At 34.7% G+C, this 25,140-nt stretch overlaps 2 protein-coding genes across 3 annotated transcripts; one reads left to right on the top strand and one right to left on the bottom strand.

The window, feature by feature from the left end:
• Positions 1-598: 598 nt before the first annotated feature.
• On the top strand, positions 599-9,612 carry LOC107696293 (CCR4-NOT transcription complex subunit 2-like). 2 transcript variants are annotated; one of them, XM_016496582.1, is made up of 15 exons: positions 599-674; positions 1,720-1,842; positions 3,513-3,585; positions 3,710-3,857; positions 3,938-4,117; positions 5,044-5,120; positions 5,242-5,367; positions 5,550-5,674; positions 5,866-5,986; positions 7,045-7,201; positions 7,293-7,354; positions 7,435-7,484; positions 7,567-7,667; positions 7,779-7,923; positions 8,659-9,612. In XM_016496582.1, exons 2-15 carry the CDS (start codon positions 1,732-1,734, stop codon positions 8,743-8,745), a joined length of 1,563 nt encoding a protein of 520 aa, XP_016352068.1. In that variant the 5' UTR covers positions 599-674; positions 1,720-1,731; the 3' UTR covers positions 8,746-9,612. The 2 variants fall into 2 exon arrangements, with proteins under 2 accessions (XP_016352068.1, XP_016352069.1); XM_016496583.1 differs by having other exon boundaries at positions 642-661.
• Positions 9,613-10,937: 1,325 nt separating this feature from the next.
• Positions 10,938-25,025, bottom strand: LOC107696292 (WASH complex subunit 7-like). Its single transcript, XM_016496581.1, has 33 exons — positions 24,900-25,025; positions 24,209-24,348; positions 24,065-24,118; positions 23,881-23,946; positions 22,358-22,403; positions 22,002-22,069; positions 21,830-21,912; positions 21,710-21,752; positions 21,518-21,621; positions 21,264-21,384; positions 20,364-20,487; positions 20,141-20,268; positions 19,891-20,051; positions 19,629-19,755; positions 19,359-19,484; positions 17,674-17,781; positions 17,449-17,595; positions 16,953-17,032; positions 16,739-16,844; positions 16,526-16,642; positions 16,279-16,447; positions 14,917-15,071; positions 14,769-14,843; positions 14,575-14,679; positions 14,355-14,489; positions 14,156-14,264; positions 13,250-13,316; positions 12,926-13,012; positions 12,110-12,257; positions 11,929-12,025; positions 11,635-11,831; positions 11,462-11,558; positions 10,938-11,378 (listed from the first exon to the last, which is right to left on the bottom strand). Exons 1-33 carry the CDS (start codon positions 24,958-24,960, stop codon positions 11,308-11,310), a joined length of 3,522 nt encoding a protein of 1,173 aa, XP_016352067.1. The 5' UTR covers positions 24,961-25,025; the 3' UTR covers positions 10,938-11,307.
• Between the last annotated feature and the right edge of the window lie 115 nt (positions 25,026-25,140).

The following is a 25,140-nucleotide window of genomic DNA, read 5'->3' as shown; positions in this document are numbered from 1 at the left end:
TTATGACTAAAATAGGGTCTTAGGTTAACATTATTCTAAGAAACCCCTTTAATGTGATGCAAGATCACCCCGTCTGGCATTATTTTGCGATAATCACTGGCTAAATATATGTTATCGGTTATATTTCAAGCTGCAGTCGAGTGTAACATGAAACAGGCCATAGACTCATCAGCGAAAGGTTTTACAACTCTTTTACAACTCAATCTTAAAAACCCTTTGTGTCAGACAGTTCAAATTACAGTGCAAATGTATGAATGCTTAATCAATGCGTTAGCTGCATTTGGCTGCAGATGTAAAATATACATTATAAATATTCTGTATGATTATAAGATAATCTGTATTCTAAGCATGGTTTGTTAAATGGCTGATTACAAAATATTATTATAAAATATTATAATTGCAAAATATCAGCTACTGAAACTGTGTGCCAATTATGTTTCAGATATAAAAAGAGTGACTGCAATCTGTTTCATCCCAATATAACATAATAAAAATCTCACAAGTGCCCTTTAGAGCGTCTAATACACATCAGACAGTGTCCAGCACAATTTTCAGTCTAGTATGAAATAAACTGAAGGTCAGGGGGTCAGAGGGTAAAGGCTATTCCCCCAGCATTCTCGCCTGTAGGATACACAGCCATCTTGGATCTTGCGAGGAGAGGGTAAATTAATGCGGTTAGTCAATTACTTTTTCACCAAAAAACAGGGTTTGCATCGCATATACAGGGCCAAATTAACATTTGCAGCGTTACGCGCATATCCAAGCAGATATTAAGTCGCTGAATGAAGGCATTGACACGTTTGCACGGCTTTACTGGTTTCTGTTTTTGTTTGAGGCCAGAGTTAGCCGACTAGCGTTGAGCGCTAACAAAAACAGACAGCCGAAACTCAGGCCTAAGCCATTTAAACAGATAGATACATGTATTATGCATGGGCAGACATCTGTTATAAAACTAAAGCACCACGACTAAAATAGATTAGATGGTTCAGTGTGTTTTGGTTTCCATTAAAACCTTTATTTATGCCGAAAATGTGTTATGTTTAGCAGCTACACAGCTAACGACAAAGCTAACTAGCTTTATATAAATGAGAAAATTTCGCGAGATGCCATTATTTATTTAATTTATTTCTCCTTGTAGTTATGTGCGTAACATCATAACATGTAGGAACCAGTTTTAATATTATTAACAATGTTGCGGTATGTGGAAATGGGACTATGTTGAAGTATCTGGCTAGTAATTGATGTCTCTTCATGGCTTTAGCTGGTGAATTAAGCTGTTTTTGTGAGTGTTCTCAGGTGTCAGTTTAAAAAGCGATATTTATTTGTTTTCCAACCATACGGCAAATATCTGTTTTGTTTTGAATGGATGAATACATTATTTATTTAACATCGTACTGCCATAGCAGGATTAAATGTTCTTATAGCATGAGACTGTTCGCTGAATTACACAAGTTTTATCTTGCACGTCTAATTGTAAGATTTAGGTGTAAATTGGGTTGACAAAATATTCTGAACCTTTTTATAATGCACTTAAAATCAACATGTATCCTTGGTCTTGTTCTGCAGTAGTAATTCATTATTTATTACAAGTTCTGAGTTGTACTGTATATAGAAGAACTTGTTAATGATAGGTCTACTAGATGTGTGGAAAGATAATCTGGTGTGATTTTGGTTCAGGAATTAAATATCATGGTTTTAACCATCTCCTCTTTTCTGTAGGTGACAAACGGAATGTTCAGTGCAACGAGAAAGAAGTTTGCAGAGGGGGTCGAAAGTGACTACCCTGATGAGAGCATTTACTATGGCCAGACGTCAATGTTCCCGCATCGATCGGAGAAAGACGTAAGCCGATACTAGTTAATTCATGATGGAACATAACTAATGTTATGTTAGTTGTGTCGAATGCTTTTGTTGACTGGAGGTCCGATAGATTGACAAAATATTACATTATTATTAATGCTTAATATTATATATTTTACTTCACATGTTTCACTGTCAGCTTCTTCACTGACCTTACCACCAATAAAAAATATTTTTTAAGCAGATGTCAAAAAAGTATTTTAAAATGTATTAAAAATATTTATATAACACGTTTGTCAAAAAAAACTTTATTAATCATTTTAGTGGCACAAGTAATGTATACAAAACACTTATATATACTGATAAATTACAATACTGAGACTATTCTTGATGCATTCAAGTAAGAATGATAGATTGACAAAATATTACATTATTATTAATGCTTAATATTATATATTTTACTTCACATGTTTCACTGTCAGCTTCTTCACTGACCTTACCACCAATAAAAAATATTTTTTAAGCAGATGTCAAAAAAGTATTTTAAAATGTATTAAAAATATTTATATAACACGTTTGTAAAAAAAAACTTTATTAATCATTTTAGTGGCACAAGTAATGTATACAAAACACTTATATATACTGATAAATTACAATACTGAGATTATTCTTGATGCATTCAAGTAAGAATGGTCGTGTTTACGAGTTTTACACACATGAACGCCAACATGAAGTCATAATTTCCAGACTTTTGAAGTTGGGAGCGTGTCAGAGAATCATGGTGGAAACTAATTATGACATAATTATAAATGTTGATGGTAGAAATTGGTGAAAATGGTATTTTGTGTACTGAAAACACTACACTTTAGCCGTTTTATGAGGAGAAGTGAACTGCAAGTTGTGACGAACTGATTTTCGTCTAATTCTAGATGGCAGCATTACAGTGATAAAATACACAGATGAAGCAAATACACATCTAATGTGCGTCATTTGTTCTTTATTATGTTGCATTAGCTCAAAAAAAGTGTTTCATTTGTCAGTAAGTGAAATATAGAGATAGAAATGTTTGAGACATATACACTACTCTTCAAAAAAAATTTTTTAAAGAAATTAATATTTTTATTCTGCAAGAATGTATTAAATTGATCCAGATTGTCAGTAAAGACTTTTATAATGTTATAAAAGATTTTTTTCAAGTAAATGCTGTTCTTTTAAACTTTCTATTCATGAAGTATTGAAAAAAATATCATATCACAGAGTTTACACACAAATATTAAGCAGCACAACTGTTTTCAACATTTATAATAATAAGAAGTGTTTCTTGAGCTCCAAATCAACATATTAGAATGATTTCTGAAGGATCTTGTGACACTTAAGACTGGAGTAATGATGCTGAAAATTCAGTTTTGCATCACAGGGATAAATTACATTTTAAAATATATTCAAATAGAAAATGTTTCATTTAAATCGTAATAATGTTTAATGATATTACTGTATTTTTGATCAAATAAATGCAGACTGGGTGATCATAAAAAACTACATTAGAAAACATGAAAAACTCTTACCGACCACAAACATTTGAACTGTAGTGTATATGTAAATATAAATGTGAAAATATAAAAATGTTTCTAATGCCTGTGTCTAATTAGTTGCCACATAATGTTAAAGCATGCCAATTCAAATGAGATGTTTTAACTTCTCTTGGTTTTCAGATGCTGCCATCTCCCTCGCCGTCATCGTCAGGTCAATTGTCACAGCTTGGTGCGAGTTTGTATGGTCCTCAAAGTGAGTACAAGTCTTCAGTCCAGCTTATAGTACTGAAAAGTTGTTGTGCTGCTAATAAAAACACAATAAACTCTGATTCTGAGCACCATTCGATCCGTGTTTCTCTGCCTGACTCATTTTGTAGGTGCACTAGGTTTCTCAATAAGGGGCATGAGCAACAACAACCCTCAATTGAACCGGAATTTAACACAAGGCACTCAGTTACCGAGCCATAGCACCCCAACAACAGGCGTCCCAACAATGTCCCTCCACACACCACCTTCGCCGAACAGGTACGCCATCTCCTCTGCGTGATATGTATGTTGATATATGACGTGATCTGCTTAATCCCGGCTTTGCTGATGTTCCGCAGGGGCATCCTGCCTATGAACTCCAGGAACATGATGAGTTCGCAGGTAGGGCAGGGCATGGGCATGAGCGGCAGGACCAACAGCATGGGCAGTTCTGGCCTGGGTAGCCCTAACCGCAGCTCTCCTAGCATTATCTGCATGCCCAAGCAGCAGCCAGCACGCCAGCCATTCACCATCAACAGGTAAGACTGGCCAAACGAGAGAGAGTAAACACTGGTAAGGCTTTTTACAACTGTCAATTCAACATTTAAAAAGAATTACCTGTACAGAATTACCAGTGCCAGGACAGTGGTCAGATTGTGCTCAATGATATGAGAATGAAACAAATTATAAAGTGACTTCTGAAGTGAATGAAATTCATGAATTATAATGTTTACTTCTTTCATTTGCCACAATAATAGAATGTCTTTGAATTATCTTTGACACGGCTCATCAGTAAGGATTAAGAGTTAGGCTAGTAGTTTTTTCTTGACAGGCCATAAATATAATATAATGTAATATAATATAATAAACATTACAGTTACATGAATGTAATTGTATATTTATTTGACTAATTTCAAATGTATACTTTTATGTATTTTAAAATTTGTTTAAATTTTTTATTTGCAATAATTGCTGAAAATTGTGCTGTTATCATTATACTGGAAGCTTGAGAACATAAATAAAACACTGAAAAAAATTTATTATTTGTGACTGGTTTGTATATTCAGCTGATTCTGATACAACCAAGACTGTCACATGTCGTTCTGTGTCAGCAACATTAAAAAGTTGACAAGTAGAATTCACAAATGCCATAGAGAACCAAATGTGTAAGTTTGCAAAGCATTAAAATGCATGTATGTGATTTTAAAAAAGTAAGATATCAACCCCAAACTTTAAACTGTAGTGGAAGATTTTTTATGTTTTTGAAAGATGTCTCCTGTCATCAATACACTTCTCCTTTGTTTATTACTAAAATTAAAGATGCTGTTAAAAAGTGGCTTCTCAAAATCTTAAGTACATATAATGTATTTTAATTAACTTTCACCTTAGGCCAAGATAAGGCCAATCAAGACAGATTAAGACTGACCTTAACAAAAGGGTCAAATCCTCATGTGTGTCATTGTAGTATGTCAGGATTTGGAATGGGCCGGAGCCAGGGGTTTGGCATGAACTCCTTATCCAATAACATCTTCAACGGGACAGGTGAGTGCTGCATGGAACATGTTTCGTGATGATACACCATGACAGGAAGCATGACACTTAAATTGTGTTCTGGAAAGAGAAATAACTCATTCTCATTTTATTCTTTCCGCTATTGTGGTAGATGGGAGTGAAAATGTGACAGGAATAGACCTCTCAGAATTCCCAGCACTTGCAGACAGAAGTCGGAGGGAGGGAAATGGCAACCCAACACCGTTGCATAATCCGCTGGCTGGAAGGGCACCCTATGGTACGAGTTCATTTTACACAGTCGCATTACTTAGCTGAAACCGAAACCCTCTTAGTCTTTATGACGAAGCACGCTTCTCCTTCAATGGATGATGTGTTGTGAATGCATGACAAGATCAGTGGTTTTATTTTTATTTCCTCACAATAACCCACAGACCTTTGTTAAAATGCATCTCTTCATAGTTGGAATGGTCACAAAGCCATCGAACGAACAGTCGCAGGACTTTTCCATTCACAACGAAGACTTCCCAGCCCTGCCCGGGCCCAACTACAAGGACCCGACATTGAGCACGGATGAAAGCAAATCAGTCAGTATTGCCTGAATTTGATTTCTCATAAGCTTCAGAGAGAGATTGCATAAATAACATGTGTCATTGTTTTGCAGGATGTGTAAGGATATACATTTTATTATTATTATTAACATTTCAGTGATGCCGTCCAGTGCTGCGACGATTGCTTGACCTTTAACCCATTGTTCTGGCCTTTGCTGTCTCCACAGAGCTTGAACTCTTCAGGAAAGGGCAGCTCAAGTGCAGATGGACCCAAGTTTCCCGGCGACAAGACATCATCAGCACAGAATAACAACCAGCAAAAGAAGGGGATCCAGGTGTTGCCTGATGGTGAGGCTCTCTAGCAACATGCACCACTGTATTTCAGACAACTGCCAGAGACTCCCCAGCTTTGAAAACACGACTACTGAATAAAACAAATCATGTGCAAGTTTTTTAATCAAGAATCTGTTCTAGAAGGTTTCAAACTTTCAATGCAACAGTCAGGATTCCCAGTTCAGGGTCTATTTAAATAATAATAATAATCCCAACCCCATGAAAAGTATAAAAAAATCATCATTAAATAATGGACATTTTTATTATAAATAAAAATTATTTACAACATTTAGTTTTTAGATATAAAAATATACAAATTAAAAAAATGAAAAGATAAAAATTTTAATATAAAATAATTTCAGTTTAAATGTTAATACATTATAAAGTAAAAAGACAAAATTATTAACAAAAATAACTGAAAAATAAAATAATCAATAGTTTTTATTGTGACAATAAAAATTGTGTGTATATATAGGCCTGTAATATATGTACAATATTATAATAAATATATATATATTTGTAGCTATGTTCAGAGTAGCTAAAATATAATTACACTAGAACTCTGAATATTTAATCTGATCAGAAACAGTTATTTTTGTGCCATTGGGATATGATGTTTTTATTAATATTTCGAATTTTTATATTTTGAGGGTTTTTGTTGTAGTTAAAGTTTAGGAATTTCGTTATTTGTTTTTGTCATTTTTTATTAGTTTTTTAATATGTCTATATAGTTTTTATTCTTTTTTTTATTTCATCAAGATGAACTAAATGAATGTGAGAAATGTTGCTTTAGCAACTAGCTGAAATAAAATAAGGGAAATAAGTGTAATGTATATTTTGTAATATTTTATTTTATTTACGTTAAAATTTATTTTGTTTCAAGTAACAAAACCTGTTTTATGGTTTTGGTTAACTATAATAACCCTGATTAGAAATAGTTTTTTGCGCACACAAAAAAAAAAAAAATCTGCATCTGCTGGAAAATTCATGGAAATGAATTGATCAAAAGATGTAGAAACCCTGTTCATCGGACACTCTCAAACGCATTTGACATTTATTCTCTTCTTTTATAGGCAAGGTAACAAACATTCCCTTAGGAATGGTGACAGATCAGTTTGGAATGATTGGACTCCTGACATTCATCCGGGCAGCTGAGACGGACCCTGGGATGGTTCACCTGGCTTTAGGAAGCGACCTAACAACGCTAGGACTCAACCTCAACTCTCCAGAGTAAGATACTTTTTTTGTTCCAAATTTTGATTTCTTGTCATTATTCTCTTTTTGTCCACACATTAATTTTCTTTTGGTGTGTACTGTGTAGGAATCTGTATCCTAAGTTTGCATCTCCCTGGGCTTCAGCTCCATGTCGACCACAAGACATTGGTAAAAGTTAATTTGACCTTAACCTGTAGAGATGACCGACTCATTTTGGCTCTTCAGTAATAAATGCAATTGTTTTTTAGACTTCCATGTTCCCTCAGAGTACTTAACCAACATTCACATAAGGGACAAGGTGAGGTGATATACACTTCAATAAAACCGCACTGAAATTGTAATATGTGGATCTCGCTGACCTCATAATGTGCTCTATACAGCTGGCTGCAATAAAACTGGGACGATATGGTGAAGACCTGCTCTTTTACCTCTACTACATGAACGGAGGAGACCTCTTACAACTCCTCTCTGCTGTTGAGCTGTACGCCCTGTTGATTAAGTCATTCTAGGAATCTTTGTCCAAACAATTTTGCTGGTAACCAACCACAGGCTGAAGTCGAGAGGTTAAATGGAACATTTCGTTGTATTGCAGCTTCAACCGGGACTGGCGGTACCATAAAGAGGAAAGGGTTTGGATCACAAGAGCACCTGGCATGGAGCCCACGCTAAAGACCAACACCTACGAGAGAGGAACATACTACTTCTTTGATTGTCATAACTGGAGGAAGGTCGCTAAGGTAAAGATACTGAATTCAGTGTCCTCCTTCAGCTACAGACACTTGCTGATAGTCTTTTGCTCACATGGGTAAATAAAACTAACATCTGGTTTGTGCAGCAGAAAGAATATTATAGTAATGACGTACAATGTTAATAATAGTGGTGACCAATAGGAGGTTGTAAATGATATGATACAAGCTATCTCTAGATACAATATCTAGAGAGCAGGATGGTCGATATAATAATGTTTAAATAAACATAATAGAATGTAATAAAATGACATATACAAAATTCAGTTTTAAGAAAAGTCAATTTGTCAAATTGTCAATTTTAATTCAAATATAATGATTTTTATCTTTAAAATTTGAATATAAAATATAAATGTAAAATATATTTTAAAGTATTATTAGTATTATGTATTATTAGAATTTAGACTTTTTAGAGATTATCATTAGTATTACGTATTAGAAGAATTTAGAACTTTTTGGATATTACATATTATATGAAATTATATTATAGTATATTTTATATTATATTTAATATATCATTATAAAAATGTGCATTTCTCTCTGAAGATGCATCCACTGTACTGCGGAGATGGCGAGTCAGCATTGTTAGCTGAATCTTATAAGTGACAAATATGCAAAAAATTAAAAAAACAGGAAGGGGCAAAAACCTTTTCACAGCACTGTATATATATATGGATATATGTAAGTGTACGTGAACATCAGCTTTGTGGTTTTCTCTGGTCTTAGGAGTTTCACCTGGAATATGACAAGCTAGAGGAGCGGCCTCACGTGCCAACCACCTTCAATTACAATCCGGCCCAGCAGGCCTTCTGAAGCTGAGTCCGTCAGCGGCAACAGACAGCCAGCCGACCTGCCTGACCACAAAAAACCTGGTTTTATTCCTCAACTTCTGGACTAGGACTGCGGGAGGGGGAGGGGGGCGGCGGGGGTCTCCACCTTGAGAACTGGTGGGGAGGGGCCCTGCCTTACAAATTATGTGCTGCCCGAACACAAAACTTCTATATATTTTCATTCTGTTTTTAAATTCCCCTCTTACGTTTTTTTTTTCTTCTCCCTCCATTTCATTTCGAGCAGGGTCAATGTTTTGTTTACTCCTCTGATGGAAAAGCCCCTTTTGGTGTTTACCTGGAGTCTTTGAAGTTGCAGTACAGCACACAAACACATCCATTGGTATTAAAGAAAAAACGCAGTTTGCGCTTTGTTTTCCGAAGTGCGCTGCGCTAACAAACAGGACAGACACAAAGACAAATCCAATACATGTGAATACACAAGGGCAAAAGAAAATGCAATGTTCATTGTTGCACTATTTAGTAATAAAAGAACACAAAAATTGTTTTCTGTTTTTTTTTAATGTGGGAAACTCGCTCCGCTCCGTCGTCGTTTGGAAGGACGTGCGGCCCTGTCATTAAACATCAAGGAGGTGCTTTTTTCGTTTTCCACGTTTTCTTTCATTTCCCATTTCTTTTGCTCCATCCACCTGCGTTGCTCATCCGGTGAGCTGTTTTCTGTTTAGCGTCAATAATTTCAGTGAATTTCAGTGTTGGGCACAACCCGTGGACCAGGCAGTTGTGAGCTTACCGAGAAACATTGTTCCAGAATGAATACGAACCCTTTTCAGTCTTTGTTACGATTTTGTAATAAACGTGTACATTTTTTTTTAATTTTTTGACATCACATGAATAAAGATATGTATGTATGAATGTGTATATATATGATATATATAGATAGATGTATCTATATATATATATACATGGCGTCTATTTTGGAAGAAGTAACTATGTTTGACCTCGTTTTTAGGAGGTGAACAGAAACGGCATTATGTGGTAGAAGCAAAAAATGCAAAAGACAAAAAAAATTAGTGAACAGTATGTTGAGCTGCCAGACGGGGAATCACGTTTGTTACCCTGTGCACTTAAACACCAATTCAACTAAATGAATAAAGGTGACACGGAAGGCCTGAGCAAGGACATCTAGACCAATCTTGTATTTTCTGACCACCTTTAAAGCTCCCTTTCTTTGTAATAAAGCAGAACGGCTTTCCTGAACCAGTGTTTGGACTCTGTATGGGAAGGGGGTGTGTGGGTGAAACCGCACTTTCGGTATGAGCATGTGTGTGTGGCTGTAACTCATGATTAATCCTAACACTGCTTTTTCCTGTTCACGTGAACAGACGTGCTTTTTTTCCAGGTTTTTTAATAAAGTTGCCATGAGGTTAATGGTGAACACACACAGATTACTTACAAAAGGCCAGAGAAAAATCAGATGGAATGTCACTGATGTGAAGAAACTGCTGTGCAAGTCGCTTTTCGATCACTATGAATACTGTAAGACAGCAGCAGCTTTAAGGCAAGTGCAATTCAACTTCCTCCATCACAGTGCGCAAGGACGATGTGTTTTTTTTTTTTTACTGTCAGACACATTGCGATATATTTTAGGCAGCACAAATAGCTAACAAAATATGTCAGTGTGCTACATTTTACATGATACATATTTCACATATCAAAAATGAGTGTGTCGAATGAGTTTTGGGCAGAAAATCATTAGTTAATTAGTACTGTTGACAAGAAAAAAAGCATTCTAGTTCACATAATTCAACTTTAAAAGGAAAGCTCACCCAAAAATGAAGTGTCTGTCATTGTTTACTCACCCTCTTGTCATTCAAAACATGTACGACTTTCCTTCTGAGCAACATAAAAGATGATATTTTGAAGAACTGTTTTTGTCTGAATAATTAAAGTCAATGGGGTCCAAAATAACCCTATTGGTCCCCATTGACTTTCAATGTATGGACCAAAAAATGATTTAAAAAAATAATAAATTATTGTGTTCCGCAAATAAGTTATATAGGTTTGAAACAACATGACAGAATTTCCATTTTTGGGTGAAATATAATCAGTCCTTTGAATTTCTTTTTAAATTTCATTATCTAAAAAAAAAAAAATTAATTAATCTAAAAAAATAAATTTCATTATCTAAAACGACAAACAAATCTGCTAAGGGCCAGTTTTACCATATAAAAATATCTGTGCCTAACAATCAATGTTGTTAAGAGAGAGAGAGAAAAAAAAGTACAGACGCCTTCATCTACCAATAACATTTCTTGAATTTACATGACTGCATAATGCTTGACAAAACAGCGGTTGAATGTCACTGTCGATACATAAAACAATCGTGGTCTAAAACCGAAGCATTGGTCCAAATCCACAGTCAGCTCCAGTCGAACGAGTGCAGGTGGCGTAACGCCAAAATGATTTTAAGACGCTGTACAGACTCCAACAGAAGTATAGTGGCTGGAGGGTCAATGTTTATAACCTCCTCTGGAGCGAGTCCATGCTGTTCAAGTGATTTATATATCGTTCAAACTGCTCTGTAGTTTCACTTGGTGCTGGTTTCCCCAGGAGAACCCTCAATCGTTGAGGAACCAGGACCAGTTTTGGCAACTTCGTCTGAAAAGAGAGATTAAATGAGTGTTTGTGGTGCTAAATGTCACCATAAAATGTTCTAGAGATCATGGATCCATCAAGCCAACCTCTGTCCTTCTTCTCCTGGGTCTCCTCGGCTGCCGTTTTATCAGCTCTGAAGAAGATCCGAGCGCTGCTCAGAGAGAAATAGAGCAGCTCGAACTCCTACAAATGGAGAGGAGATGTGAATAAACAAAGCCACTGGCCATCATTGCTGAAGATCATGGAGATGCTCCCATACCTGCAGATATATGTCCAGTCTCTTCTGGGTCAGGTTCATGGTCTGCATGAGCTTCTCATCTTGGCTGGTGGACTGAACATTCTGCTCCTTCACCACCGCGTTCATTTCCTTCATGTACTTTTCCCTCACAGCCTGGAACCAGTGGAGAGAGTCAAACTCCTGATACTGGTCCAGAAGCTTCAGGATGTAGGCGACTCCTGTAGGTGAAAACACGGGAAAAGTCCTTGAATATATCATCCATGAAAAAAAAAAAGTGAAATACCATTGACGTTTGTGACCGTATTGAAGACGTACCCATGGCGAAACCATCGTCTGTAAACGCAGCTCCCACTTTGTTCTTCTTGCTTAGTTTTTCTTTGCAGCTGATGGAATGTTCCACAAAATTTACCGCCTGCGAGGGAGAAGAAAGATGAACGTTATGCAAGAGATGTTACAATTAGCAAGAGATTTCCATATCCAAGATCTGAAGACCCACCAGAGGAGGAACTATCATGTAGAAGTTCCTCAAGTGCATGTTCTTGACGCTGCGAAACTCCGGTGCAAAAACCCCCACCAGCATCTTGAAGTACTCCGTTCCTTCAGCCGAGTTACTGGTCAGGTCACCAAGCACACAGTCCAGCTGACTGAGGGGGGAAAAATAAAAAATAAAATTACTATTTATTGTATAATAATAATATTCTAATTAATTAATAATAATATTATATTTTAGAATTAATTATCTAATACTTATTTACAATAATAATAAAAATTATTATTATTGGTATTGGTATTTATAATTATCAGCATCATCAGCAATTTTTGTTTTATTTCTAATCTGACATTTATGTATTATTAATATTACTACTACTATTATTACTATTCATGTTTTATTATTTATTTATTAATAATAACTAATAAATACTAAACATAATAATAATAATAATAGTAATAATTACTAATCATTTATAGTTATTGTTGGTATGTTTTAATAATAATAATAATAATAATAACATCATCATCATTATAAATAACAATAACAATGTTTTAGTATTAATAATAATAACAATATTGTTAATTGTTATTATTACTGTTGTTGTGTTTATTATTGTTGTTGTGTTGTTTTATTAATTAGTATTAATGTCTAATTATTTATTATAATTGTTTTATTATTGATTTTTATTTGTATTATTATGTTTTAATATTTGCAGTATTTATGAATGATTATTATTGTTGTTTTATTTATTCACATTATTATGATTATTAATTTCCTGGCTGAACGACGCTGATTAGCTGACATTATGAAGTACAGTACCTGGCAGCTTTCTGCGTCTCTTCAGAAAGGCCTTCCTCTTTCACAAGCTCCTCAAAGTTGACGATGTCCTCGAGATCAGGAACAAACCTGGAACATATTTAAATGTGAATTCCTTGCTAAATGTCTTTTTTTTGGTTTGGAGGACTTCTGTAGGAAGACTTGTATTATTTTATTAAGATTCCTACCATATGCGTCTCATTTAGAGTGTTGTGTGAGAAAACTATTATTATTTATCTAGTATTAATCAACACTACCAGTATTACTATGACCCGAACGTCTCAGTCAAATTATCTTTGTATGTAGTTGTAGAAGGTGATGTTTAACCTGATAGCGCTGCTGCAGCAGTGCAGCCCTCCAGACCGAATCATGCGCACATAACCCATCGCATTGCCTGCAAGAAAGAAAAAGAAAGGGAAGAGAAAGAGAAAAAAAGTTAAAATAATAAAACATTTATTGATTAAATAATTGAATGATTTGTTTTTGGTTTGACTGAATAGTCAAGTAAAATCAACCATCTAGGATCCTATGAAATGTGTTTCATTTTTTATTCTTAAACTCAAATTCTGTGTTTTCCATTTGAATATTTCTGGATTCTGTTTTAAAGGCGTCATCGGATGCCCATTTTCCACAAGCTGATATGATTCTTTAGAGTCTTAATGAAAAGTCTGTAACATCCTCAATCGCTTAGGAGTCATTCTTGTCTACATCTGCTCCAGCGGTGAAACAATGGCGGACTGATGACAGCTCACTCAGGGCGGGTCTAAGGTAAGATGCCAGTCCAGTCTGTGCTGAAACGCTACTGTCAATCAAACTATCGTGGGAGGGGCCTGTCTGTGTGACGTCACACAGACAGGCATCTGAGATCGGCTCGATTTGAGAAAGGGGTAAAGATTTTAGTAGATTAAAAAACAACACTGGGTGTTTTTTTTATCATTATAGGGTGGTTGTGTACACACACTGCCAACACACATTTCTGTTCAAACTACTTGTAAAAGTGCATGTAGCATCCAATGACCCCTTTAATGGTTTAATTACATTTTTATAATTTTTCATTTTAAGGGGGAAAAACTGATTGTGTGATATCCCTTAAAATAATGTTTTAATAAACTGCATATTATTATTAGTAAGTAGTAATGCCCTAAGCATCCCAGCATGCACATCATGAAGTTGATAACAGAACAAAAGGAAAGAGCTCCCAGACGTGTCTAAAAACCTATAGACAAACTTTACCGATCTGACTGATGAGCTGTCTGAACTGATCCAGGTAGCTCTGACCATCTGGAGTAAGACCCAACTTCCTGATGCCACGGTTGAACTTCTCTGCTCGCTCAAAGGGGTACTACATACAGCAGAAAGCAGCAGAAGAACGTGTCTTCAGAAGATAACATTGCTTCACGAAATAACGACATGCAAATGGAGACCAGCTTACCTTTTGGTCAGTCTGATCCTTGGTTTCCCTGAAGAAGCGGATGTCTTTGATGAGTCTGGATTTGATGTGCTCGTCATACATGAACTGACTGAAAATGTAGAACTTCTTACGGAGGAACTGATATGTGAAGTTCACCTGCAGAGAGATACTTCTGGCCATCAATATGATGAGATACTACTGGAGACGTAATACAGATGCAGCTGACAGGATCTGTACACACCGTTGTGCTCATAATGCCGGTTCCATGAGTTCGAATGGAGTTGGCAATGTGGCGGATGTTAATGGTGTTTAAGTGCTTGTTGTTGCTGGTCCTCTCAATGAAGATCTACACACAATGGAAAATATGTTTTACACAAACACATCAAACGAGTAAAACATGCGTGGACAATCATAATGTCAGAGGTCAAGTCCTGCCTGGTTGTTTAGGTTGTAGAGGTAGCGAGAGACGAAGACGTGAATGTTCCTCATGATCTCGAGGACGTCCAGGCCCTAGGAGACACACACAATGATGTCAGGCTGAATGCAGCAGATCTTTTCTGAGATGATCTGGTGAGGTACACACCTGTTCCAGAGTTTGGCTGGGGAGATGCGCCTCAGTCATCACCAAACCATAGCGCTGTGTGGCGAGGTTCCTCATCTCACTGTACGTGGCCCAGTCATGGAGAGCCACAGTTGTCAAGTTATAAAACGTCTTGTCCAGATAGTGAGTCACATAGGCTGCAGGAAACAGAGGATTTGATCTTAATATTTTCCATATCATGATTAGAAGGCAGAGATAAAGCTCAAGGTTATGATGATCTCCAGCAAAAGACTCCATTCTTAAAATATAAAGGCAACTATTTATTTTCATGTATAAAGTCATTTAAATATCTATCTATCTATCTATCTATCTGTGCACATAAAATATGTATAAATTGTATATATATATATATAATTTTGTATATATTTTAATTACATATACTGTTATAATTAGTGGTGTGAAAAAGTGTTGGCCCCCTTCCTGATTTCTTCTTTTTTTGCATGTTTGTCACACTTTAATGTTTCAGATCATCAAACTAATTTAAATATTAGTAAAAGATAACACAATTGAACTCAGGTGTGATAAACCACAGTTTTAACAGGGGGGCAAACACTTCTTCACACAGGGCCATGTAGTTTTGGATTTTGTTTTCCCTTAATAATAAAAACCTTCATTTAAAAACTGCATGTTGTGTTTACTTGTGTTATCTTTTACTAATATTTAAATTTGTTTGATGATCTGAAACATTAAAGTGTGACAAACATGCAAAAAAATAATAAATCAGGAAGGGGGCCAACACTTTTTCACACCAATGTATCTATTACAATTATTATATATATATATATAAATACACATACACAGTATATATAATGTTTATGTATACTAAATTTGTTATATATTTTTTGAATACTATAATATTTTTATAAAATGTATACATATCACATAAAAATTAATGAATAAAGATTGTAGATTTTCACTTTATTAAAGCTGAATCTACTGTAAAGCATTGTAAAAAAAAATAATAAAACATTTTCTGTTGAAAGAATAAGATTGTCAACAGAAAAAAAAAAAAAAAATTGTGATTAATCTCATAGTTTCCGAGCAGACAGAATTATATATTAATGATATCAGATTTAATAATGTGTTAAAACATTGTTAAAAATTAATATTTTAATGGTTTGACTTTGGCAGTACTTAAAATACGTTTTGTAACTTTTTCTCCCCCAAATATTACACCAAACACCTTGAAAAACTACTTGTTTACAATGGAAAGGAATGTTTACTAAAATTCTAAATGACCTTCACAGACAAAAGACAAAAATGTAGAACATGTCCTCTTTAAAGTATTGATTATGTCCACTATATATAGTGTATCTCATGCATGCGGTGTTTCATCTGCCCTACCTTTGATGTCGATGAAATGGTTGAAGAAGCGAATGGGCTTGAGAGAGAAAAAGTGAGACAGATCCTTCATGCCCACTTTGAAAGGGTTTCGATCATCCAGTTTGAGGTGTGTGTGCACAGACAAGCGCAGATCCTTCTCAATCTCCTTACACAGCTTGTCTAACAGATGCTAATGTTCAGAAAAACATTCTAATTAACAAAAATGCTAAATTACTACAAAAAGGTATGCAGCCAGCACTAAGCTTACCTCATTAAGGATTTCCATGATCTCAGTGTCATAACACTCCAGCAGCTGATCACATGACTCCATGTGTTTTGCATGCAACATGGTGGGCACACAGTCTCTGAGTGCACTGAACATGTACTAGAAAAAATATATACATTTTTAAATAACTTGTAATCCTTTATTTCACAAGAAATGCAAGTAGGCATTAAGAATAGATAGTGGTAAGAGTTTTACATGAATTCTGGCCGCATCCACAGCGTTTTCATACACGTCATCCAGGTAGATAGGAAAAACTGTACGATGCCAGTACAGGAAACTGCAGTCACATTGCACTTTGACTCTGAGGAGAGAGGATATCCCATCGTGCACTTACAACACAGCCACAGAGGTCACAAAATAAAAATCTTCTTGTGCCAATCAAAACTAGTTAAACTAATTCAGGGCTCACCGCTCTCTTAATTCACTGATTAAGTCCAGCTTTTTCAGCACAAGCTGTAAAGGCAGGAGCTCCTCGTCCTTGAAGGTTTTCTGTGCAAAACAAAACAAAAAGACAATAAAAACTACTCAACAAAAAAACTCAAAAAACCCCAAAACAAAACAGAAACAAAAAACAACAGAAATAAAACAAAAAAGACAATAAAAACAAAAAAACACCACAATAAAAAGAAAACAGAAACAACAAAACAAAAAATAAAACAATAAAAACAAAATAACAACAAAAAAAAAACAACAAAATGAAACAAACAAAAAACAAATAAATAAAATATTTTATTATTTAAAAAAAATAAACAACCTGGGCAATTTGAAAAAAAGTCAAATGGACTGGAAACTCAAAGCTTGTTTAAAAGTGTTGAAGGCTTCTTGACAACATTTATTTTAATAGTTTATATACAAATGTCATGAAACGGCCATTCATTTGATTTACACAGTTTCTCCATACTCACCATCTGAGTGCCAACACTGAGAGCCAGAGACACTACCAGTCTCCTCTCTTTGGTGCTGGGCCCGTTCAGAGTGTTCTCAGCCAAAACCAAAGCCGAAAGCACGTCCAGCCTCTGCTCACTGTACTTCTTATCAGAGATCACGCGTTTCTGAATGAGGACAACAATCAGTCATTAGAATATCTGTTCTGTGAAGCTGGTGTTTGGGTAACGGTGGTACGTCTGTACCTTAGCAGTAGAGATGGAGGCCAGAGCCTGAGACTGCAGCTGCTGTGTGATGTGAGACACAGAATCTGCTACAACCAGTGAGCGCCGGTGGAACGTGTGCTCCACAGCCTGTGCATGACAAACACTGATATAAACATTGCACACTTCACACACTACCTTGTACAATACAGTTAGTGTACTAACTAGAGTAGTGGATTTATGCTGGACACTACCTAGTGAACTAGAACTAGTGCACACAGCCTTGGAAACTAGAACACTAGATCTAGTACACACTAGCTATCACTGCACACTGGAACTTGTGCATACTACCTAGTGTACACTAGAACTAATGTACAGTACCTAGGACAGCCTGTAAATAACCAATGTAGTTTGCATTACTTATATTACAATGAACCAGATTTATAATGCACAATACTATCAAGGTCAACGTTGTTGTGCACACTACAACCAATATATTAAATATACTAGTAGTGAACACTACTAACATCTAAAATAATGTACTATTATTAGTGTCCAAATTAATGTGCACACTATAACTTTTGTACTGAATTTGTAGTGTACACTACTACTAGTGTTGCGATTTTTTGTATCAGCATACTAGAAATGTAGTGAATGCTACTGTGTAAAATTATGTACTAAATTTGTAGTGCACATCTTTAATAGTTTCAAAATTATCGTGTGTTCTACAACTAAATTACTAGATTTGTAGTCCACACTATTAAGTGTTTAAACTGAGTACTAGAACTAATGCACTAAATTTGCAGTGCAGACTACTATTGTCTAAATTGTGCACACTACAATATACTAAATTTATAGCACACAATACTATTAATGTGTCAAGATTTCTGTGCGGATTAAACCAAACAAACTGGTATGGAGTGAACACTACTATTCATGTCTAAAACCATGTACTAGATTTCTAGTGCACATCATTAACAGTGTCCAAATTATTGTACACACTACAATTAATGTACTAAATCTGTAGTGCCCACATTAGTGTTTAAATTGTGAGCACTACAAATAAAGAACTAAAACTGTAATGCAAACTACTACTAGTGTCAAAACTACTGTCCACAATACCAAGTACTAGATGTACAGTGCACACTTTTAGGTTCAACATTTTTGTGCACACTACAACCAATATTCTAGATATATAGAGAACACTATTAATGTCTAAAATTACCTACTAGATTTGAAGTGCACATTATTAGTGTTTAAATTATTGTGCACACTATTGTATAGTAGATTTGTAGTAAATTGTGTCTAATGCTATATAAATAGTGCAAACTGCTAAAGGTAATGTGTGTGTTTATATATAATATATCTAATAAATATATTATCAATATAAACAAAACTAAACAAATAAATATTTTAAATATAACACACTTATAAAAATATGAAAAAGGTGCATATATAAATAGTGCAAACTGCTAGAAGTAATGTATGTTTATATATATATATATATATTTATTTATTTTTTTTTACTGAAAATAAATACAATACAAATATAAATATAAATAAATATTAATTTTTTTTCCCCAAAAATAAATTTAATATAAACAAAAATAAACATTAAATAAATATTTTAAATATATATAACATACACTTTTAAAAATATGGGGGAAAAAGTGTATAAATGCTGAAGTATTTGCTGTTGAATATATTAATATGACTCTTGGACCCACTTTTAACAGCTCCACCAATCGGCAGAGGGCTTTCACTGAGGTCTTGGTCATGGGCCGCTGCATGGACATGTATATGTTCATAGTGGTCTTGACGATGGTGCTGATGCTGTAAGCGTACAGGATTCCCTACAGAAACACAAACACATCTGATTATGAAACAGTCGGTGCACTGGAAATGTAATGCAATTTTAAAAAATGATGAATTTCCAACTCTATAAAGAACATTTTAATCTCATAACTAACAGAAAAGAAGAAGACGCTAGTCTCTACCTGCACAAATATATTACACCTGTTGCTCAAATCCTCAGACAGTTTGTCTGGTTTAGGTTCTTTTGATAATATAGACTCCATCTTCATCATCCAGGACGTGACAAATATGTAGTAGGACTGCATGTCCCTGCATAGAAACACATACATGGAACCTTAAATTATATATTTATAATTAAATACAATGACCATGAACTTTACGGTTCCAAAAATGAAGGCTAAATCATAGTTGATTTATGAATCATGTCAGAAGCGTGTGTCTTACTTCATTAGCATCTGCGCCTTTTGCTGCAGGTATGCATCTCTGCTGCTGCGGATGCTCTGGATGCTCTTCTTGTCCACCAGTTTAGCTGCCGCGGGGACTTTGTTTATCAGAAATGTGTCTGGAAACCAGATTATATTAGCTGCTAATGTCACTGCAGGGACCTGGAGGAGAGAGAAGGGAAACGGCCTTCATAATGACTGAAAGAGTAGATCTATATATCCCACTCATTCTCACGAGTTAGTGTTCTCACCTTTTTACACGCATCCAGCAGGGATTTGTAGATCTTCTTGTCCACAGTCCTGAAGATATGGAAGTGCAGCACAAAGAGGCCACATACGCCTGTATATTTATCTCGCTGATCAATCTCTGATGGCTCTCCTGCAAGTCAAATGGATCATATCGGTTGTTGTCTACAGCTGAGATGTTTCATTAATGGCATTCAGAATTAATTTAGGTTCATTATAAATACAAACCAAGCTTTGATTCAACATTGGCAAAAATGGTTCTGATATTGTACGCAAACTCCTCTGCAAAGGCACTGTTTTTAGAAACTGATACATCTCCTCCTGGGTCATCAAACCTCTGATCCACACAAGCCTGCATGAAAATGAGCAAAAAAAAAGATCAGCCAACAGCCAATACTTACATTTATTAAAACTTTTAACTTATTTAAAATTAATAACTTTATTTAAATGTACTTAATTTCTGTAAAATGACATATTTCAGCGACCAGTAATTCAGTAAAAACTTTAGTAGAAAAAAATTGGTTACACTGCAGATAAAATATATACAGTACTATGGTGAAATATTATGAAAACAAAAACATTTTCTCTTAACAATAATATAACTTGTCTTAACATTTTTAATACACACAATAGATGTCTACATATACAATAAATATATATGTAATAGTCTAATCATGTATTTTTAATATTACTGATTTTTATCATTAAAAATATTAAATATTTAATATTACTATGTATACATTGTATACATATATAAAAATGGTGAAATATGAAATATCAACACATTTTCTTTTTACAATAATGTGCACTGAGGAACTGTGCACAATAATATACTGTAAGTACAATAACTTTTTTCATGAATATTAACAGAAGTTATATAATACATACATGTAATATTATACAATTTATTTTAATATACATTAAATTAATTATTATATTACTGTACACAGTTCCTGTTAATAATATAATAACATTTACTATATAATATAATATTGTAACTATAATTATGATGAATGTACTTAAATGTTTCCTGTCTTCCTACAATTTTGATTGAATGTTTTTGATGTTTCTCAGAGCATAAATAGAAAAATAAATAAATAAATGAGGACGTTTGTGAACGGTGCCGACCTGAAAAATCATGCTGTCCAACAGTTGCCCCTCCAGCTTCATTAAGAGCTTCTCAAAGGGTTTTAGTTTCTCCTCTGGAATGGCAAACTTAGCTGGGTTATGATGGACAGATTTCAGTAACCTTCAAAGAACAACACAAAATCTGTGATGAGAAAATCTTTTCATCAAGAATCATGATTTCATATGAATACATCTCTGTATATTGTAGATTGTACACTGTAGATTGGTTCAACATCTAAAAGGTCCCACTCCACCTTTTGTACATCTTCCAGTGATCTTTCAGTGTGGCGTGGTTCTCCATGATCTCATCCAGGGTGATGAGGACCACCAGAAGTTCTCCCAGATGCTCGTACACTGTCTGATTGCAGACAAAGAGAAACCAACAATACAAGACGTCAGGTTGCAGTGAAGAACCACATGAAGAGGACAGAGAAAATGGCAATTACCTGAAAGTGTACACCTGTGGACTCAATGATTTTTGTTGCACTCCTGAGATATAAAAAAAGCAATAAAAACAATCAGAAACACTGCAATCACATAATATGAGAATATTTTAAATGTCTCACTTGTTGCTGTTGTACAAAGCAGCCAGCTGGTGAACCATGTTGACCACCACCTCAAAGCATCGCGACACAAAGCAAGACAGCTCCTGTAACATACAACCAAAGAAAACAATGTTCAGTAATCTTTTTTTTTTTATATTATCAGTAATAATTCAAAAAGATCATGATGTCAAACCTGTAAGAAGGAAATGAAGCGGCCCATCTGAATTTGAGACTCTCCCTCCACCATACTAGTGTCTGACACTGGGAAAAAATGTAAAAAATTATTATTGTTAAAAGGTACAGGTTAAATTAAATTAAAGTTGAATGACAAAATTTTAATACGAACAAAACTACATTATAGGTGCACGCTATTCCAAACAAACAAAAAAAACAATAACATTCTATTCCGGATAGATAAAATCAATTCGCATTGAAAATCCACTCAGATATACAATTATGGAACTAAAATGGGAATCTTGTTGGATTTAAAAGATTCTCATGCAGACGAGCTGTAAAATGAACAGCAAAAACCAAAGCAGTAGTTCTTACCTCCTTCACCATAATACAACAAGCCATTGTAGAACTTGGTTTCAGCCTAAATGTAGAAAGCACAAAATGGTTAATATGAGACCATTAACAATTGAGCTGAAATTGACTTTATAAACATCCACTCAAAGGTTTGGGGTCAGTAAGATTTTTTTTTTTTTTATGTTTTTGAAGTAATCTTGGTGAGACTTGCACACCAAGGTTGCATTTATTTGATCTAAAATAACGGAAAAAACAGCAATATTGTGAAATATTATTACAATTTAAAATAACTTTTTCCTACTTTCATATCCTCCTGACTACCAGGAAAAAAAAGTTTTATGAATTTAGTATTTTGTCATGTCATTACATTGTTTAGAGCATAAGAAAAGAATTGAAAAATAAAATTTTTGAAAAATGATATTTTATTCATATGTTATGCCATGTCCTCTGTAGAAGACATCGGGACTTTAAAAAGTCCTGTTTTTTTAAGAAATAAAAAGACATGAAAAGGCAAAAACAGTGGGATTTTTGTTTTAACTTTATATAAAGACGATTCTCAACTATGTTATGAAATATATTTTTAAAAAACATTTTTCTTTATGCAAAATGTGTGTAAAATGGCCATAAACAAGTTTTTCCATTATATACAATGTATCTATAAACTGTATCTAATTTGCATATTAATGGATTTTTGGGGCAACATAGAATGAACAAATAAGTGCAATAATGGGAGTAATAATTAGCAAGATTGTCATAATAATATCTAATATTTAATAGGAATATTGATACATAATTTTTTCTCTATTCATTTGTTGTGTCTCCCAAAATGTGTAATAAACATGCTTTAAGTCCTGGTGTCCTCTACAGTGGACATGTATGAAATTGATGTCCTGTTTCATAACAGAAGGTCATATTTTGATTTGAAACCCCATAGCATTTTCCTGAGATGTTGATTTATGACAAACAATTTGAAAATTAGTCAGATTTAAATTATAGTTACAAAACATTATCATATTTCCATAAGGGCGTTATACTTGATCACTAAATGAATGTCAGCCATTTTTAAAGACCAAGGAGAGGGAGTGGTCATGGTGAAACATCCAATCATTTGGTATCTCTTAAAAGCCCTGAATGTGCTCTGTACAGGACATTAAAACTGTGACATGTAACGTCTCAGAGAAATCACTAAAACATAATGTCCTCTACAGAGGACAAAACTCCATAGCTGGTAGTCAGGAGGATATATTTTAAAATGTAATTTATTTCTGCGATGCAAAGCTGAGTTTCCAGCATCATTACTCCAGTCTTCAATGTCACATGATCCTTCAGAAATCATTCTGATATGCTGATTTGATGCTCAAGATACATTTCTTCTTATAATTATTATTATTGATATTGAAAATAGTTGTGCTGCTTAATATTTTTGTGTAATCCGGGATACATTTTTTTCAGGGTTCCTTTACAAACAGAGAGTTCAACAGAACAGTATTTATTTGAAACAGAAATCTTATGGAATATTATACATGTCATACATTTTCACTTACCTCATATTTCAGCTTTTTAACTTCACAGCAAAGAGCTGCATACACTGTGATGACTTTATTAAGCACCTGGTGAAGAAAGAGAGAAAAAAAAGCAACAGGTAAACTCATAATACACTAATTTCTATTCAGCATCTGCATCACATGTAAACTGCAGCATGACCAAAGATGTGCAGACATTTCATACCTTGTTATCGGTCTTGATGAGCTCCAACAGCGAGGACTGTTCATACGGCAGGAGCTGGTGTGCCAGAGCAAGCAGAGTGATATGACATAAATGCAATTAACTGAAAATTAAACAGTTAAGAAGCTGTAATACATGACACAACACCTTCAAAGCAATGGGGTCCAGAGTGAAGTCCCAAACATCTCCAATAGAGTCGTCCAATGCTTCTTCAATACCCTGGAGCTGAGCCGTGTATTCCTCTAAGAACTTCTCATAGTTTTTAACCTGCACTTCTGTGTGAATTTCTGCACAAATACAACCGATCAACAGTCAAAAAAAACAGAAATAAAAGCTCCAAATTACTTACTTTCTTATTTGTGTGCCAGAAAATTGTAGATATTTTTAATATAACTTAATTTGAATTTTTATCAAAAATTATAACTTTTTTAATTAATCATTGTTATGCTATATACATGGCATGTGAATCTATGGCATCGATATCAACATTTAATACTATAAAGAGAAAAAAGGACTGAGCATTGAATTCACTGGTCAATTAAATTGATCATCTATTTTTGCATTAAAAGAAATCCAATCCTCCACTGCAATGATGTCGAACCTCTTTCAAATGAAAGTGAAAGACTTCCTTGTCACTTTATTTTATTTTTTTGTTAAATCAATAAAGACCACACACACTAATCTAATCTAACCAGGGTGCTTGAACTTGGCCACTTTCCCTGGTCATCTGACAGCTAGCTAACATTACTCAGCTAACGTTAGCTGCAGGATTTATACATCTTTTACACTCAAACAAAAACAAATTACCAACAGTATTCCGATCAGACGCGTTACTTACTTTGTGAGCCATCATCAAAGCGGTCAAACTCCCAATCAGGAGATAATGAATCCACAGCCATCCTGATAAAAGCGACACAGACTAGGCTTTTCAGACAGCTGCCATTCGGTCAGTCTGTTTGGGGTTTACTGCACAGCGAGGGGAGGGGCTGCTGTGCTTGCAGTCACATGATCCGCACAGCAAAGCGAACGTCCGGTTACGCTACTGGACGAATTTCATAATAAAAGCACGGAAAATGCCA

The sequence above is a fragment of the Sinocyclocheilus anshuiensis genome, unplaced genomic scaffold (assembly GCF_001515605.1).
Source record: "Sinocyclocheilus anshuiensis isolate Anshui unplaced genomic scaffold, SAMN03320099.WGS_v1.1 scaffold778, whole genome shotgun sequence".
NCBI classification, from domain to species: domain Eukaryota; kingdom Metazoa; phylum Chordata; class Actinopteri; order Cypriniformes; family Cyprinidae; genus Sinocyclocheilus; species Sinocyclocheilus anshuiensis.
Note: the sequence above shows the minus strand (reverse complement) of the source record. Positions and strands in the feature narration are given on the sequence as shown.